The sequence below is a fragment of the Malaya genurostris genome, chromosome 2 (genome assembly GCF_030247185.1).
Source record: "Malaya genurostris strain Urasoe2022 chromosome 2, Malgen_1.1, whole genome shotgun sequence".
In the NCBI taxonomy this organism is placed as follows: Eukaryota; Metazoa; Arthropoda; class Insecta; order Diptera; family Culicidae; genus Malaya; species Malaya genurostris.
Window position 1 is genome coordinate 70,539,165 of NC_080571.1, and position 20,379 is coordinate 70,559,543.

General features: G+C 37.2%; 2 protein-coding genes across 3 annotated transcripts in view; one reads left to right on the plus strand and one right to left on the minus strand.

Moving 5' to 3' along the window:
• LOC131432639 (uncharacterized) overlaps positions 1–20,379 on the plus strand; it is a 115,815-nt gene that overhangs the window by 34,279 nt on the left and 61,157 nt on the right. The window contains exons 2-3 of one of the 2 annotated variants that reach the window (XM_058599042.1): positions 4,264–4,523; positions 14,426–14,678. The exons of the other annotated variant lie outside the window; for it this stretch is intronic. Of the exons in view, the coding sequence (XP_058455025.1) occupies positions 4,270–4,523; positions 14,426–14,645 (474 nt within the window). The 5' untranslated portion in view covers positions 4,264–4,269 and the 3' untranslated portion in view covers positions 14,646–14,678. Of the gene's footprint in view, positions 1–4,263; positions 4,524–14,425; positions 14,679–20,379 lie in introns of those variants that run through there. 2 annotated transcript variants of the gene reach the window in all.
• LOC131432637 (3'-5' ssDNA/RNA exonuclease TatD) overlaps positions 14,675–20,379 on the minus strand; it is a 55,640-nt gene continuing 49,935 nt past the window's right edge. The window contains exons 3-4 of the mRNA XM_058599039.1: positions 15,990–16,101; positions 14,675–15,930 (exon numbers count right to left, since the gene is read on the minus strand). Coding sequence (XP_058455022.1) covers positions 15,619–15,930; positions 15,990–16,101 — 424 coding nt within the window. The 3' untranslated portion in view covers positions 14,675–15,618. The remainder of the gene's footprint in view (positions 15,931–15,989; positions 16,102–20,379) is intronic.

Consider the following 20,379-nt stretch of genomic DNA (forward strand, 5'->3'; position numbering starts at 1 on the left):
ATTTGAGAAATGGTGTTCAAAGTGTGCCAAATTACCGTGTTTTTAGTAATGAAGTCCGAAACGTGAGATGGTCTGTGGAAAAGACCGGCTATTTACGTTCGGGACTTCATCAGCAAACCAAAAATCAAAGTCGAATACCCAGTAAAAAAAAAATTATTAAAATTCTACGACAATCAACATTTTCGCAGTTAATTCGAGATTCAAATATAAAATAGATAGAAATGATACAAAAAATAATCTGCCTTCCAATCCCAACGCGGTAGAAATTAATTTTTAATTCAAGACCCTATCGTTCAAATTGTGTGTGAGTGAGGATTGGATCACAGGGGTGAGTGAGTGATTGGATCACAGGGGATCAACTAAAATGTGAACTTAACTGACTGTGCACAGTCAGATCAAATACCAAGTTTTTTTTCCAGCGGGAAGTCTTCTGAGTTATGTATTATAACATCCACAGTAGTTCAGTTGGCAGAGCGATTGAAGAAGGTTTTTGGATTTCATTTTATTAGTCATAGTTTCAGACTGTCTTTTCGTCTTTTCGTTCGTTGGGGAAAAGTTCTGCATTAAGGAGTGTATCGAAAATAAGGTATCCACAAAACTTTCTTTCAAATTATGATAAAAAACGATATTTTATTCAAACTAAATATTGATCCTTTATTGTACGAGGTTAAACTTAAGTATTATGAAAACCGGATGAAGTTAGTTATTCCTTCACGAATTTTCGAACTTCTGATCGAACGCTCTTCATCAAGTTCCGGACAAGTGTTGCATCGCATTTTTTGGACGCTTAAGCTCATTTTTTTAACTTCTGCATGTTCCCAGCTGCCTTACCAGTCTTCTTGAAAACCCTCTTCACGATTACCCAGTAACGTTCGATGAGTCGAAGCTGAGGACAATTTGGTGAATTGATATTTTTCTCGACGAAATTTATACCCTTTTCCGCAAGCCAATTGAGAGTAGTTTGGCACAGTGAGCCGACGCAGAATCCGGCCAAAACATGCTTCTTATATAAAGGCAATAATCTCTTCTGGCGATACTCATATCGATAGATTTCTGCATTTATAGTTCCGGTAGTGTAAAAAATGGTTGACTTCAAACCACATGCACATATTGCTTGCCATACCAGTATCTTTCGACCGAATTTCTTCACTTGAATCGACCGGTCCGCATCGCTCACATCCCCAACGACGACAGTAACGTATTGTGGACCTGGGAGGGCTTTTGAGTATTCCTTTACATAAGTCTCATCGTCCATCAAAACGCATGCAATCGGACACTGCAAAAGACACGAATACAATTTCCGGGCCCTTGTTGCTGCTCGCTTCGCTGCTTTTTTGATCATATCACGTATTGACATGTCCCGGGTTGGCGGTTCAATGCATAGGACGCTGGTCTTACAAGCCAGTTGTCGTATGTTCGAGCCCCGACCTGGAAGGATTCTTAGTGTCAGTAGGATCCATAGTACTAGCCATGCAATGATTCTGTACACTAAAAATCGGCTGCGAAGTCTGTTGAAACAGAAAGGCCAAATTCCACAAAAGGAATGTAATGCCAAGACTTTGCTTTTAGGTATTGACATTGATTTGTTTTTCATGATTAGAAATACCACTTTATGGGCCAGTCTCGGGTTGGAAGAACCGGGTTTTCTGCCACTTCCTGGTAGCACTTCCAAATAATAGTGTTCCGAAAACTTATTAATGATGGTTTTAACACTGATGAATTCCAAATCACTTCACCAATTTTCGTATAGTAAAACCCTTCTCACTTAGCCATGTGTCCAGAACCTTAATTTTCACTTCCATTTCAATATGCGACATTTTGAAAACGCAGAATTTCAACCGCACAAACAATTAAACAAACGAAAGCTGACAGTCAAACGCACAGCATGCTGTAATCTGAATATAAAAAATCATCACAAATAACATACATGCGTACAACACAAATGTATGTGGATAGCTTATTTTCGATATACTTTTTAGGCGTGTTTTAATATCTAGATTTGGATTCTGGTCCTGATCACTGGAACTATCGAACAAGGTTTCTGGATCAAAATACTGAATCTGAACCTGGATTCTTGAAAGAGATTCGAATATGGATACTGAACTTGAAGCAGACCTAGACCTAGAATTCTGTTTTCTGATCTTCTGATAGAGTTTCCGAAACTAAACTTTGAACCTATTTTGCACTTGGACTGAGAGCCTGGATTGGATTCTGGACCTGAGTTCTCTAGAATTCCTCTATTCTAAACTTGAACCTAAATTATTAACAGAGATACTAAACCTAGACCTTGATTCTGAACTAGGACCCTGGATTTGCATATTCGACAATGTTTTTGGATCTGAATACTGAAACTGGACATGGTTTTTGAACCAGAATTCTGACAGAGATTCTGAACCTGAGTCAGAAATCTACACTTGGATACTGAGCATGGATTTGGATCCAAGACCTGATTTCTTGGCTTGAACTCTCGATGGAGGTTTTTAGTCTAAATCTGGAACAGGATTCTGGAGCTGGTTTCAGAATTCCAAACAAGATTTTTACTCAAAAAATTTGACAGAGATACTGGGAATGTACCAGAATCGTGAACCTGGAACTTGATCCTGAAGCTGGTTTCAGAAACATAACTCTGGACTTGGATTCTGGGCCAAAATTTTGAAGCATGGAAGGACCTGGTCTCTGGATCTGAGATCTGGTCCTTTATTTTGACCTTGGATCCTGATTCTGTATTCTGGATCTGATACCGAATTTTTTTATTTGGATTCTGAATGTGGACCTGGATTGTGTACATGCCAAGATCTGAATTCCAGACCAGGATCCCGTAATACAACTGGAGCTCAGATCCTGGACCTGAATTGAGTAACTTGGCCTAACCTCTGAATTTGTGATCCGAGTGTAGAATCTAAATCCCGAGCCTAAAACCGGAAATTCGATTCTGGACCGGAATTCTTGGTCTGGATCTGAGTTCTGGGACGGGATGCTGGACCTCAATTCTGGATATATGACTGTGAATTCTGAAATTGGACTCAGATTTTTTACTAAAATTCTTGAAAGATATTTTTTACCCGAACCTGATTTCTGCATCTGGATTCTGGAATTTAATTGTCAACATGAACTTGGACTTTGGTTCTAGAACAGAATTCTGACCCCGGATCTGCTCCTGACAGAGTTTTTGAACCTGAAACTAGATCCTGAACCTTGGCTCCTCACCTGAATTCTGGACCTAGTTTCATAACAAGGACCTGAGATCTTGATCGAAAATCGGGATCCGTATTCTAGGCCTGCTTCTAGGACCTGGGTTATAGACCTGCACTCCTGATAGGAACACATAGGTTTTCGTGTGTTTTGGACATGAGTTCTGATCCCAGGCTTAGATTCTGGATCTGAAACTAAATTCTGAACCGGAAATAAGGATTCTGAGCCTGAATTCCGAACATGAATCTGAATTCTGTATCTGACCTCAGGATTCTGAACAAGATTGTGATTCTGGATTCTGAACCGGGACCTGAACGAAATCTATTTACACTCATTCTTAGTTGATCAATTATTGGTCGTAATAGCACTTAAATTTTTATCTTCTCACTTTCCTTTTCTTTCTCCCAAATCTAACAATGATGTACTAATCACATTATTTTTGCAACTGATAGATTGGAATGGAATTGTTTTTCGCAATGATATGTCTATGTAAATTTGTCATGAATACATTTAACTCAGGGCCTTTCTCAGAAAGATTTTTAAAGTATCGAAGCCTACTATTTGCGACTGATTGCCCACCTGTTAACAATTGTGAGTTTACTACCCACTAAAAATGAGCTAATGCCCACTAGTGGACTGTATGGACCAGTTTAAGAATCACTGACCTAGACTGACATGATTTCTGCGTACTTCCGGCACCGGATCACTGGCAACTTCCATGGCTAACAGGCGACATTCGACCGTCTTACCCAGCCTTCGAAGAAATGGTACATTTCCCGTGGAGGTTGCCGAAACTCCCCCTAGAAGTTTCCGAATTTTCCGTGAAGGTTTCCGTCGCGGAATACTAAATAAAACCAGAAATATAATTTTAACAAATATCGCTATTGTTTAAATCATATCTCTGGGTTTACTGATCGTTCTGGAATATCAGAAAATTTTACTTCCAGAAATTAATCACCTTGTAGATTTTTAATTATATTGATCCCGTAATGAGTCTTCGGACATCGTGTATAGTTTCTTTGTTACCCAAATGATAACTAATTTTCTATGTATTATTCATTTCATCTTCAGTCACCCATGTCTAGCGATAGTAACACTTGCAAAAGCAGTAACGCAAAGCAGCAGAAAGACCAAAGCAACAATGGCAATAAAAACAATAACAACGGCAATTCCGGTAAAAAACATGCACGAGTCTGCCCCGGGAGGGACACGTACGAACGTATGAACTTCCTTTATCAGGCATCGATGTTGATGGCCGAATCGGTACCCGCCCTATCCGGTAGTTATGGTAAACTAATGAAATCCATCGGGAAAAAGGCTGTGCTACGAATGTAAGTAGCGCTGATTTAGTACATGCGGTCAGGTACGGTGTTGTTGATGTTCGAACTCGAATCTGTCTGCCGTTAGTCTGTGAAACGGTACTAACCATAGATCTATATTTTTCGAATAGCGTGCTTTACCTTACTTCAAGAATCTTGTATGAAATATGCAAAAATACATACCAATGAGGTTGTTCGAGCTGCTGATGTGGTGCATCTAGTAATTTGCACTTGGATAAGATCTAGATTTCGGGTTAAGTAAGCGATACGACAAATGAATCAAAATTATAAAACAAACTAGTGGATGGATGGCTTTCACGTAGCCCGCCTGGGTTCGATTCCCAATCTCGCTCATAGGGTCAGAGAATTTTATTGGAACAAGCTTTTGTATTCTGCATTCACATACTTTCTTTCCTCGTTTTTCACTCCTATTCTGAATCCCCAATCTTCAAATATTTTCTGTTTAGTCTGAAATCTCTAATTAAAACAATTTGATTCCTTATTTAAATCACTAACATTTTTATACAACGCTAGATCCCGTTCCATCGACCAGCTCCGCCTAAATGAAATGTTTGCATCAAATGGATTCAAACATTACAGAAATACTTTCGATCCCTTACAAGTGGCAAGTAATCGACGCGTATCTAGTTTATGTTGTTCAGTTTTAACATTTTTTCAATTTTACCAATACTAGAGCTTACATACTATGTTTCATTTCTTACCGTATCGAAAACTTCCAAACCTTCGGTCTTCAGTGCGCGATAACACATGGTAAGGACTGAGATGTTTCACAGCACTGCTGCAGTGAAAAAGTGAGTTTGAGAATGACTGCCGTAGATTTTGAAATTCTTAGCATTCTGCCGGTGGCACGATGAGAGAGATTTGGATTTTCAAAGTGAAGATTTCAGTGTGAAAGACAAAGAACGCACAGGACAACAACATAAAATGAAAATTCCGAATTATAATGAACGGTCAACGAAGATAATACCCAAAACCAAAAACATATGGCGAAAAGGTAAACGTTAGTCACCAAGCCAAATTCTGATAGTCTACTCGTCTTGGGAAAGATTCAGAAGATGGGAAATTTGGTTCCTCATAAGCTGGATGACAGACAACGAAAAATGTTGAGCAACTTTTTTTCTTTCTGGACATCAAACAAAGGGTCGTGATAAAAGACGAGAAATTACTTTGTTTGAAAAATCCCAAACGCCAAGAATCATGGCTCACACCAGGGGAAACTGTGAAAATTAATCGCAACCGACATCTAATGATGAAATTGAATCTGGCATTGCTCGAAAAACAACCAGATGTCTTCAAAAACATCATTTTTAAACTCAGATGGGAACTTTTGGTCCACCCACTAAACTCCCCAAACTTGTCCTTTTCCCACCACGCACTTGCTGAACAGCTTTTCACTAGTTGTCTTCACGACTGAATCGTTCCAAAAGGTTAACAGTTCTTTCGAAGTGGTATTCGTGAGAAAAAAAAACCCAACTTTAGAATGCAATTTCTTTGAATAAAGTATATTGAATCCATCACTATTATCATGTAGGGTAACTGCTCCCTATTTCACCTCATTTGTAAGGATGTTACCTCATTCACTAATGTTTAATTCATATCTCTGCTTAATTCGTCTTACTCCACATTGAGAATCGATTCAAAGTCTTGGTATTACATTCCTGTAGTGGAATTTGACCTTCTGTTTCAACAGAATTTCGCAGCCGATTCAGAGTGTACAGAACCATTGCATGGCTGGTGCTACGATTCTACTGACACTACGAATCCTTCCAGGTCGGGGCTTGAACATACGACAACTGGTTTTTAAAGACCAGCACCGTATGCATTGAACCGCCAACCCGGGACGAAATCGTTGAACGAAGATAATTCCAATAATCAAAAACATGTGGCGGAAAGGTTGAACGTTAGTCACCAAGCCAATTCTGATCGTCTACTCGTCTTGGGAAAATTCAGAAGGTGGGAAATTTGGTTCCACATGAGCTGAATGGCAGACAACGAAAAATGTTGAGCAACCTTTTGCTTTCTGGACATCAAACAAAGGGTCGTGATAAAAGACGAGAAATGATTTTGTTTGAAGAATCCCAAACCCCTAGAATCCTGGCTCAAACCAGGGGAAACTGTGATTATTAAACGCAACCGACATCTAAACTCGCAATTGTTGAGCAGTTTTTCACTAGTTCACTAGTTGTCTTCACGACTGGATTGCTTCGAAAGATTAACAGTTCTTTCGAAGTGGTATTCGTGAGTTGGAGGGAAGATGAAAAAAATGCCTAGCTTTTGAAGGCAATTTCTTGAGTATCTTGAATCCATCACTTACTATTATCATGTATGGTAACGGCTCCCTATTTCATCTCATTTGTTAGGATGTTACCTCAAATACCTAATTCACTATGTTTATTTCATATTTCTGCTTAATTCGCCTTGCTCCACATTGAGAATGGATTCACATTTCTTGGAAATTAAATCTATATTAAAAAACGTGATTAATCCACCTAGCAGTGAGATGATACCTTTTTTTTATCAATAAGCATGTGTTTTTGCATGGATATTCTTAGGTGTTTTAGTTCTCATGACATTATTTCAATTATCGTCGTTTTAAACGGCAAATTGAGATTTTAATCACTCATTACCCTGTAATGCCGAAACTGCAAAACATATCAAATTTCAATCTTAGCGTGCGACAATCGATTGAACATTCCATGAGATGTCGAAGTAAGTTCCACTTCAGAGTTTTTCGTCATTATTTATGGTACTTCCAGAGCCGGTATTCAGGAATTAGCATAGCCCAAAATGATTCGAATGGTCATAAATTATTACGCCAAACAATTTACATGAAATTTATAAACTCATCATCTGTAATTCCAGAATCGGATAAAATTCACCAATTTTGTATGGGACCTTAAGTCCTGTAATATTTGTTTTTGAAGTTCGATTTGGTCTTTTTTGAGAAAATGATTGAGCTTTGAGAATCGATTCGATACTGGAACCGGAATTCTAAAATCGGTGTAGCCGAAATCAGTTAAATTCACCTGAGGAGTGTGTAGACATCTTTGAGAAATTGTAGTGCGAATTAAAATTTGGGGGTACATTCCGAATCCAAAAAAGAATACCGCTTAAACTGAAATAAATTTAATTGGTAATCGACTATCGAAATTTGCAAACCCGATAAACCTGATTAATTTATGTGAAATGGACATTTTTATACTAATCACCCTGCATTTTCTAAACCAGAAGTCGGATCTGACTAAAAAGTAAGAGGTTTTATAGGATTTTAAGACCTCTCATTTGAATCATAGATGATTCTTAGATTTCATTTGAATCTTAGATCGGTTCAGCCATCTACGAGAAAAATTAATTGCATTATTTCAATTTCGTTTCACATATCATTCTGTAATTCCGCAATCAGAAGTCGGATCCAAACATAATTCAGGAGCCTTGTTTGGGAGAATACGACTTTTCATATGAGTTGGTAGAAAAAGGTTTAGTCATCTCCGAGAAAATTGAGTGAAATTATTTGTCACACACGCATTCGCTGATCTCGACGAACTGAGTCGTATGGTATATGGAAGTCATGTTCTTCCAGCATTTATTGCTGTAAATAGGTTAAATCAATATAATTATGGAATTACTTCCAACTCGATAATGCTGGTATCATCTGGTTTACATATGCCATATTCGAAAGATTATGTTGCCAAAAATGAACCGTGCTAAAATTGGTCCGTGGCAAATTGTCATAAAAAAGGATGCTGTACACAGTCTTTTTGGTACTTAGAAACAATTATATGTAACAGTATAAAAAATCGTATTTCATGTTGCTCCCAAGCATTGCTTTTTCATACAGCGCTCAAAATTCCTTCTACTGGAATAAGGCTTACACAAAAATATCGATATCTCCGTTAAAAATGGACGGATTTTAACAATCTATGGCTTGTTGGATAGGTATTACCGAGCGAAATCTAAGTCTGGAAACATATTCTGTTTTCAAGGTCAAATGTGACAGATACTGTCGAAAAACTGAAAATTTTGACATAAAACTTCGTATAACTCAAAAAGTAAACATCCGATCTCAAAACCATTCAATAGCGTTCTGGGTGACGGGGAGACCTTTCATTTGCGACTAGTTTGATCAAAATCGGTCCAGCCATCTCTGAGATCTCGACCTCTTAGTTGACAACACACATACAGACACACACACATACACACACACACACATACACACACACACACACACACACACACACAGACATTTGCTCAGTTCGTCGAGCTGAATCGATTGGTATATGACATTCGGCCCTCCGGGCCTCGGAAAATTTTTCGAAAGTTTGAGCGAATTCTATACCTATTATATATATATATAAAAAAAGGTAAAAACAGCTGAAAACACTTCTGAAATGTTCACTACTCTATTCCTAATTTCATCTCAATTGATTTTAATTCACCGTATCGTTGGTCCTATATTCATCCTATTAATTAACAATTTTCGTTTAATTTTTTAAAAGGGCGTATAAACAAGTGACAGTTTCTCTTTGTTTACTTTCTCTTCTATTAATTACCAAGCGGTTTCCACGTTTATCACTCAATTCTTTGCATGAAATGATACCCGAATCTTTCGACTTTCAAACAGAATAGTGATATCAAAGAAAATCTTTTTAATCACATCACAATAATCGAAAGAGAGAGTGATTAAAGAGAAACTGTCACTTGCTTGTACACCCGTTTGAAAAATTACCCGAGAATTGCGATAGTAATGAAAACAAAATATTGCACTATTACACTCTCAGTTTCCAAATGTCAGAATTGTTCTGAAAAGGGCCTAAGACTAATTGTAAGACTACTCACAATATTTTTTAAACCAGTTTGGAATCGATTCGACTTTTAGAAATTATTGGGTCGTTATCGTTTTACGTTCAAAATTTTACTGTAAAGGGTAATCTGGGTTGGCCCTTTTAAAACACGAAAATATCGGATGCCGATGAAACACACACATTTAACAGCGTTTTGTTGACATATACGAGGTCTGTTCAAAAATGACCCGGAATTCTCATTTTTCTAAAAAAATATTTATTTATTCGTCTACATCTATATGGTCCCCTTCAAAGTAATCCCCCCTAGATATAATACACTTATGCCAGTGTTTTTTCCAGTCTTCGAAACACCCCTGATAGTCACTTTTTGTAATGCTCTGTAGCACTCTCAGCGATTCTGCCTTTATCTCTTCAATCGATGAAAAACGCTGTCCTTTCGTGGGTCTCTTCAACTGATATGCCAACTTCATCAGCAACTTCTCTAATAGTGATTCGGCGATCATCCATAATCATTTTTTCCACTTTTCTCACATTTTCATCGATTATTGACGTGCTGGGTCGACCGGAGCGTTCGTCGTCTTCAACGTCTTCGCGGCCATCTTGGAAACGCTTATACCACTCGTAAACACTTGTTTTTTTCATAGCAGACTCACCGTAGGCTCTCTGTAACATTTCGCTTACTTGGTTACACTTTATTTCATTTTTCACGCAAAATTTAATACAAATTCTTTGACTCTTCCATTGTTTAAACTAACAAAAATCGCCGAGCTAAAAAAAAAACACGTCTACACCAGCCGCTACAAGGCAGAATGTAAACAATGAATACAGCTGAAAATTTCACCATACATTAGGGACATATGTACCAACACAATAAAAAAGAAATTTTGACCACCGGACTCTCCAGACGCGCGCAATTAAAAAATTCCGGGAACTTTTTGAACAGACCTCGTATAGGAATGAAACCAGTGCTACTAGATTTGTCATAATGGTAATTTTATTAGTATTTAACATGCACTTTCTAGTAATATTCGAAACCACACTTTCTAGTAATATTACAGTCTGTCTTCTCAAAAAAGAAAAAAAAATTGTGTAAAACTAGCATGATAGAGTGGTACGGTCACTCATGCGATTTTACGCACATTTTTGCTAAAAGGATACCTATTTGATATATATTATATTATTTCCATTTTTCCCATTGTGCGGTGTAGCAATCATAAAAAATTATAAAAATTAAATGACATACAAATGCATAGAAACATGAAATAGACTGACCCGTACCAAGGATTTCGTTTCGAGAGGGCCCCTCAGATAAAAAAATAATGTTACTGAAGAGCCTCCAGAGCCCCTCGGCCCCCTCTCTGGGTACGTGGCTGTCGGTAACATTTAAAATATTGAAATCGTTGAATCTTGTGAAATAACATTGCAATTTACTGAATACTCTCATATAAAGAAAGGAACTAATGATTCCTTCAAGGATAGAATAGAACAAGTTTAACTGAACAGAAGATACAGGAAGAAATTTTAGTTACTGGAATAAAAGTTCTTGCAATAATATGTATGCTTATTTTCTTTTTAAATTAGATACGAGTTTTCGTTTCAATAAGATATGTCATCGTGTAATTTTGATCAGTGTATTCCATGTTGTAGGATCATTTCTAATTATTTCATACTTTTAAGATTTCCAGTATATTTTTCAAATAATTTACTCTTCAATATGTTAAAACTGGGATGCCAACCTCTTGTAACGCTTTTAAACACTTGTAACTTTCAAAAAGTAACATATATAGTGCTTCGAAGTAAAAAAAACCCTTCTTAATCCACCTAGTGGTGTGATAATGCCTTTCTCTTCTCTCATAACAGTCTCATGAAAATAAATTTCATACTTTTATTAAATAATTTCGGATCTAATTTTGACACCAATTGATTCAGATTGATAAGAGTAGTCCACAAAAGCATTCTTCAGTGTTTATGTCACACAGTCGGTATAATTTTGCCAACATACTTGGTATCGTTTTACCAATCAAGCGCTTGGCATTTACGTTGCCTATTTATATGAGAAGAGTGATGCTAATCTAAAAAAAACCCTCTTAGTCCACTTAGTGGAATTTACATAGATCTTGAAAAATTACCATAAACCTCCCCCCCCCCCCCCCCCCTTCATAAAATTTCCAAAATCGAAAAAATATTTTTGATGCCAAAAGGCTTAGAATTGCATGAAACGTCGAGATTTAGTGTCATCTCGGAAAAAAAAATTTTTAAATCGACTTTTTGGGACTTAGAGAAAATATCAATATTTTTCCCAGAAAGTTGATTTTGTCAAAATAATATTTTTTTGAGATGACACTAAATCTCGACGTTTCATGCAGTTTTTTGACTTTTGGCATTAAAAAAAAATTTTCGATTTTGGAAATTTCATGTACTCCACCCTATGGTGCTTTTTCAAGATCGAAAAATGCCAAACCTTTAAACCACCCGGTGTCCGATTTAGCTCAAATTTTGCATGAGGACTTTTTTCGAGGTGCTTAAACTTTTGAGCACTAGAGCTTTACGAAAATAGAGGTGATCCCAAAATTTTGGCACCCTTATCTATATAAAAACGGTAAAAATCAACGTGTTTTGTCGGTTACGTCACTTATACCATTATATCTCCGGAACCAAAAGTCACAGCCGTTTGGTTTTCGAACTTGATCAATGGTTCGATAGTAGCTTTCAAACGAGCCTAAGTTAAAATCGGTTGAGCTATCTCCGAGAATCTTGCGCGGTAAAAACACAACGCGTTTTGTCAGTTTCGTCACTTATACCATCATATCTCCGGAACCAAAAAGCCATTTGATCTTCGAATTTGATCAATGGCCTAACAATTGTTTTCAAACGGGCCTAGACTTGTTAAAATCTGTTCAGTCATCTCCGATAAACTTGCGCAGTAAAAATAGCTTCAAAAAGTGCACACACATACACACACAGACATTTTCCGATCTCGTCGAACTGAGTCGAATGGTAGATTACACTATGGGTCTCCGAGACTCCGTTCGAAAGTCGGGTATCCTATTACCTTTCTATAGCGAAAGGCAAAAATTAAAAAAAGTAACGGATGTAACACGTCGTGACTCTTGTACCTTTTAAAAATATAGCATATGAAACACCTAAAACTTACAAAAAAAGTTACGCATATAATGATTTGTAACGCCTAAAAAAATAAAGCATGTGATGCTTCGTAACTTCGAAAACCAAATTAAAACTATGAATGTAACGCTTCGTAATGCCTCTAACTTACAAACAAATAACGCAAGTAACACTTCGTAACACCTGTAACTAACAAACTCACACTCCTGTAACTCACGTAACGCCTACAACTTACAAAAAACTAACGTATGTAACGTTTCGTAACGCCTAAAACATATTAAAAAGCAACGCATGTAACACCTTGTAACATCTATAGCTTACAAAAATGTAACACATGTAACGCTTCGTAACGCCTATAACTTACAAAAAATTTACACATGGACGGCTTCGTAACGCCTATAACTCACAAAAAAGTAACGCATGAACGCTTCGTAATGCCTATAACTTGAAAAAAGCAACGCTTGTAACACTTCGTAACGTCTATAACTTACAAAAAAGACGCATGTAACGCTTCGTAACACTTACGTAACGTAACGAAAAGTAACACATGTAACGCTTCGTAACGCCTATGACTCACAAAACAGTAACACATGTACCGCTTCGTAACGCCTATAGCTTATAAAAGGGTTACGCTTGTAACGCTACGTAACGCCTATAACTTACAAAGTAGTACCGCGTGTAACGCTTCGTAACGCCTATAACTTACAAAAAAGTAACACATCCAACGCTTCGTAACGTTTAAAACTTACTGAAAAGTAACGCATGTAATGCTTCGTAATGCCTATAATTTACAAAAGAGCGACATATATAACAATTTCCTTAAAAGTAACGCATCGTAACGTTTACCGAAATAATCTAACTCTTATAACGATTTTTAAGATTTATAATTTCCACAAAATAACTCATATGATTTGTAACCCTCAATCTAAGAAAATTATCGTATGCAACGGTTTCTTGCTTTCCATCTAACGATAATTTCGAGTGAAACGCTTCGTCAAATGGAACACTTCACCATATTGAGGACGGGTACAGCGTGATGGGTAAGTCGATGCCTTTCACGAAACCCGCCTGGGTTCGATTCCCAAGCCGGCAGTTTTCTAGCCCGAAGTGGCAAATAACCTTATGGTAAAAACTTATATAATCGGAACGAAAAAAAATTCCATAGTACCTTTACTCAGGCGTTGATTCGGATAGGCCTCAAAAAACTTCGCAACGTGTATAGCTTCAAAAATTAAACTGCTATTTTACGTACTATTTTTATTATTGTCATTTATTTCACTCCGGTTTCATCCTCCATTTTCTGTGGGTTTGACTCTGTTATGCTTCGTAGGGCCTGTCGCTACGTGCTTTATCGGCAGTGGAGTTTTGACCATCACGTAGCTCTCAAAACCTTTATTTCACGGTACAATATACAGGATCAAGTGTCCCATAATATTTCTGTTTTTTTTTTCGTTTCTGTTTCTGATTTCGGGAGGGGCCAGGCCCTCTCGACCTCTCTCGACCCTCTGGTTACGTATCTATTGACATCAGTTGAATCGAAAACTTGATGGAAAACCATCATTTATGCAAAACTTAATTGAAAGCTTTGATTTTACGATGAACTAAACAATATTTTCGAATTGCAGCTTAGTTTTATTTCTCAGGTGTATTGAAAAATAGAAAACTGTAAAGCAATATTCAATTTTCTGCTCCAAAAATGTGCATGAAAAAAGTAAACTAAGAAAATAATTTTATCTATGTAACCATGATAGGTTCTCGCACAGAATAAAGCTATAAAAAGTCTAGAATTATAAAAACCAAACCGTTTCTCTGCTTTACAAATGTTCCAAACGAACTAATATTCCGCATCAAAATCAGAAATACACAAGATTAACCGCTTGTAAACGAGTCTCAGAAACATCAACAGCGCCGTCCTGAATTTTTTCGAGTAAAACTTCATTGTATAGACTGATATTTTTTCACATACAGCGAACCGGCAATCAAACGCACACTCTGCGCCAGATGTGGTGTGGCGTTGAATCCAGCGTCAACAGCGAACTACAGTGACTTTCGGCATAAGAAACTTAGCTATCTGGAAGTGGAGTGCAAATTGTGCGGATTCAGTAAACGCTTCTACAACAGGAAAAACCACAAAATACGACTGGATGATCCGGAATCGGTGCTAGAAACTATGACATTCGAACAGTGATTTTTTTCGATGAACTAATACAAAACTCGCTCTATAAAAATATACTTTTATTTCAATCTCAATAACTTACACAATGAATACAGGTTATCGCATATCATATTCACCTTAGCGCTCAGTTAGACATATATATGGCACTTTTCTCCCTATGTAATGTAGATGTTTTGTCACTATCAACCCTAGTATGTGTAACTAATTGAACAACTTTAATTTGAAACAAGGTTCCTAATTTAATCTCTAAATATGATAGCAGAAAAGAGCACTCTATCTTATCAACATCGCAGCTATAATTTAGTTTTCCTATTTTTAGAAGCTTCTAAAAATCTGTCGATAGCATCCATTGCTAGAAAATTTAATCGTCTCTCAATAAACAGCAAATTGGTTGACAAGGAATGTGTTCTAAATGTTTTGTTTAGCTCTACTGAGATAGTTCCCTGATCTTGTGCCGTTTCTTGAGGGTCGAATAATTTACCGCGGGATGCGTTTTGTCATTGTTTATTTTTCTAATTCTCGCGAGATTAGACGTATTTTGGTTATGGTCTTTCTTAACCCACTGTATTATCTTCAGTCTTTCGCTTCACATGTAGAACATAAATTCGGTTAACACAATTCGTTTTGTTTATACTTACAAATCTAACGCTACCTGCACTTATTCTAAGATGAAGAACAAAACAGTTTAATAGAATCCTTCAACATTGTAAAGAGTCACTCTAAGAGCGTTGGATTCAGTTCATGCTTTTACTAGCAATAACATTTCTTTGTTTTTCGATAACCATTATCGGGCAAGACTTAAATAGGTTTCAACTTAACAATTCTAAACTATAGGGTATACAAAAGAAAACGTGTTAAAATTAATTATGATAACAGATTTATCATTCGTCGGTTAAGAAAGTGAAATCGTTTTGATGAAAATTTTTTGGAAGATAAAAAAAAGTCGTTTTCGTTCAATTTTTCATTGTCGTTTTCCCCGTCACTATCATTGAGACAGTCCGAACAGCTTGAGTGCGTTGAATGCCGTCGCTAGGCCCACGTCCTCGGGTTTCTTGTTCATGAAGGCAGCAATCATTTCCACGATGGCCGGCAAACTGCATGGTTCATTGCGCTGAAAGGTACAGTAGCGATGCAGATAGAGAAGTGAACGTTCGGTCAGGCCGCTCTTGACGTGCTGTGGAAGTTTGGAAGCTCGCGTGTTCGGATACATAAATGGCGAATCGGTTTCCACAAGCAGGCGTTCCAGCGGAAGTCGGCCATCTTCGAGTAGCTTCCGGACTCCAGTGTCTGACTTGTCCTGAAATGGAATGGGATCGGATGTTAGGGCAAATTACTCATCCTGTTGTGTGTGCTTACTTTGCAAAGATAGCCCGTAAGTGATATGTAATAATCTCGCTGCAGGTACTTGAGAGCCTCCTCAATAGAGCCCATGAAGCCTCTGATGATGATCTGCGGTGTAGGTTGAAATCTATAAAAAAAGTACAATGGTTTAAGTTAATGGGTTAATGGTAGGGTCATAAAGAAAGAAACATTAAGTAAAGTAGAGTGAGTGAGTAAGTGAGAATTTAAAAAATCAATATCAAAATGTAACCAAAGGGTAATTTTTAAGAGGTATAGGATTTAATTAAAAAAACGAGCTTAATCGTGCTTTTTATCAATCCGCATGAGTTTTGTCGTGAATACGACTTACTTTACTATGGGGCGCCTTTTCAAAATTAACCCCCTCTGAGAGTGATAAGTTTTTGATCGTGAATATCTCTTGTTGTATCTAACGAATCAACATAATTTTTGCTACATGCCATCGGAAATATGATCACAATAATTCAAAATTAAACTTTACTAAAATTTTTGGTATCAACGAGTATTAAAGAGGAAAACACATGACGTTTGTTTGCCCTTCTCGTATTTTGGAAGCTCATAGCTCAGTGATCTGTGGAAGGATTTATATAATCTAAGTACCAATAGATTCGAAATTTTTCAACTTGAACGTATGTTGCAACAACATTTAAGTTTTTCAATAGTACACTATGTGCTGCTCCAGCGATATAAAAGGTTATTTTGTCACTTTTTCTATTATTTTGTGAGCAACGGTTACGGAAGTCATCAGTCGTCAAGGAAGAGCTGCTATGTTAGGTTGTGGGAGCAACATCGTAGACTTCACGCTGAAATGCAGCAAGCGGTAGTCGCAGCCGGGCCGCACAACACCAGAAACCTGCCAGCTGAAGTCATCAGTGTACACGCAAAGAACCATCTCGGATCTGAATGCAGATCCTGTTGGTCGTGACAATTCGAAGCACTTTTCAGTGCTACAGATCATCATAAAGAATAAATTGAATTATCTCTTTCGTGCCAAAAACATCAGATTTATCCAAATGTAAGTAGACAAAGCCTGCACCGTCACTAACACATTCAATTACGACTCACGCAATGCGAAAATGAAAGTATTGATGTAGAACACATCTTAAGGACTGAGGCCAGTGTGCTTTAGGGTGATTTAGAGGGCTATTTCACGCTTCAAACCTGATTTTCTCAGAAACGGTGACGAATATAAAAAAAACCCAACTGACAATCTCTTAGAAAATTAGTTTAGATTATTCTGTGAAAATTTCAGAATGATTCATTGACTTTAGCTGTGGGGAAAGCCTTTTTTCTGAAGGAAGAATTGCTTAGCTGAAAACGTCGTTTTTCAACTTGTTCATTGAATATCTCGCCCTCAAAAGTATGGATCAAGAATCTATCCCGACAATGTCTAGATCATTTAGTTTAGATGCGATTAGTGCATAAAAACATATGTTGTCGCGATAAAAATTAAGTGAATGTTATTTTTGTAAAGGTAAGTCCATTTCTATGGCGGCACCATTTTTTTCTGCTCTTGTATCCTGGTAACGTAACGAAACATGAGAGAAATAAAATCGGCTCAGCAAGGCTGCCAAACAAGCGGTACCTGTATTGGATTTTATGTGATCATATTAACAAGATGTCCAGCTCTCACATTTCCCGAACAAATTATTGGCAACATCCTTTTTTGCTAGCATGGCGCCCTCAGGCGAGTCCGCATCGAATCTCGTACATAGAAGTATGGGAGAGAAATGTCAAATTCGTGCGCGCCAAAATAGCAGCACTGCGCACCCATACATTTGACATGATACGTTGAACTGAAGATTGATTTCACTCCAAGCTGACAGGGTCTGGATGTAGTCAAACTTGTAACCGAAAATATCAAAACTTTCTTGGCCACCCGGCCACATCGAGAGTCATTTTACACATTTGCGAGAGAGCATGGAGAGAAATGTAATACGCACAGCGAGCCACGTGGTTTTACGCTAACAACTGGCCTCAGCCCTTAATACTAGTATGGGTGTCGTTTGGAAATATGCCGTGCGAAGCTGGGTTGCCACATATACATATACATTATTATAAAGAACTATAGTGGTTTTTTCATAATATTTAATTGTGTTTCAGAATGCTTAATGTAACTAATCTGAACTTAAGTTTAAGTGTATCGTTTAGAATTTTAGTTGTGAAAAAGTACAATTAATCAACTAATTGATATTCAGAAGTGTTAAGGAACATGCCAGTTGTTTTCGTATTTACGACATCCAGTTATGTCTCTGACATTACCCACCCGTCTTTTTTGCATGAATATTCCTCGGTGTTTTAGTTCTCATGATATTATTTCAATGACATCGTTTAAAGCGGCAATTTTTGATTCTAATCACTCATTACCCTGTAATGTCGAAGCTGTAAAATGGATTGAATTTGAATCTAAACGTGTGACAATGACCATGAGATGTTCAAGTAAGTTCCAGTTTAGAGTTTACAGTTATTTACGGTCCTTTCAGAGCTGGTATTCAGGAACCAGCATAATTCAGAACGAGTTGTGCGGTCAAAAATATATATGACGAAATTGCAATAGTTTTGAGTCCAACTTTGAAGATTTTTGGAATTGTCATCTTCTATAGCGGCTTGAATTTTAAAAACTCATCACCATGTTCCAGAATCGGAAATCAGAATCGGATAAAATCCATTAATTTTGCATGGGACCATAAATCTTTCAATTTGAATTTTTGTTTTTGAAATTCGACATGGCCTTTTTTGAGAAAACGATTGTGCTTTGAGAAACGATTCGATACTGGAACCAGAATTTGAAAATCATTGTAGCCGAAGTCAGTTAAATTCACCTGAGGAGTTGTATAGTTTACATTTGATTCAAAATGTTCGAAAATCAGTGCAGACATCTTTGAGAAATCGTAGTGCGAATTAAATTTCCGAATCGAAAACTGAATACCGATGTTTATTTGGTTTTTTTATTCAATATTATAGTATAATTTTAAGGCACACTGCTTAAGCTCTAAGATGCCAAGGGTATTTACTAATCTTAATTACGACTAACTTAAAACTAGAAAAGTATCATTATGTAATGTAGCGGTAGCGGATTCTCGAGAAGCTATCGGTAGTGGCCGGTGAATTGAATATCGCATGAGGGTCTTCCATATGCCGTTGGCGAAGATCCATGTTGGCCGCATCCTTCGGTCCGTGTGGGTCCGCGGTCCAGTTTATTTGGTTATCGACTATCCAAATCTGCATACCCGATAAACCTGATTAATTTATGTGAAATGGACACTTTCCTACTAATCACCCTGTATCCCCTAAACCGGAAGTTGGATCTGACTAAAAAGAGCAAGATGTTTCATAGAATCTCAAGACCTTTCATTTGAATCTTAGATGGTTCTTAGATTTCATTTCGGTTCAGCCATCTATGAGAAAAATGATGATTTTATTTCGGTTCAGTAATCAATGAGAAAAATAAGTTACACTATTTTAATATCTATTGACATATCATCCAGTAACTCAGGAACCAGAAGTCGGATCCAGACGTAATTCAGAAACTTTGTTTGGGAGCGTACGACTTTTCGTATGAATCTGAGTTTGTAGAAAATGGTTGAGTCATCTCCGAGAAAATTGAGTGAAATTATTTTCCACACATGCATTTGCTGATCTCGACGAACTGATTCTAATGGTATATGGGTGTTATGTTCTTTCAACATTCATTACTGTCAGTAGTTTAAATCAATATAATTATGAAATTGTTTTCAAGTCGAAAATGCTGCCATCTTTGCCATCATCTAATTTACACATGTCATATTTGAACCATTATGTTTCCAAAAACGAACCGTGCTAAAATCGGTCCGAGGATAAATGCCATGAAAAATGATGCTATACACAGTCTTATTTGTATTTAGAAACAATTGTATACAACAGTATAAATAATCGTGTTTCACGTTGCTCCCAAGCATTGCTTTTTCATACAGCGCTCAAAACTTCTAAAGGGTGATTTTTTAAGAGCTTGAGAACTTTTTTAAACAATAAAACGCATAAAATTTGCAAAATCTCATCGGTTCTTTATTTTAAACGATAGATTGGTACATGACATTTACTTTTTGAAGATAATTTCATTTAAATGTTGACCGCGGCTGCGTCTTAGGTGGTCCATTCGGAAAGTCCAATTTTGGGCAACTTTTTCGAGCATTTCGGCCGGAATAGCCCGAATTTCTTCGGAAATGTTGTCTTCCAAAGCTGGAATAGTTACTGGCTTATTTCTGTAGACTTTAGACTTGACGTAGCCCCACAAAAAATAGTCTAAAGGCGTCAAATCGCATGATCTTGGTGGCCAACTTACCGGTCCATTTCTTGAGATGAATTGTTCTCCGAAGTTTTCCCTCAAAATGGCCATAGAATCGCGAGC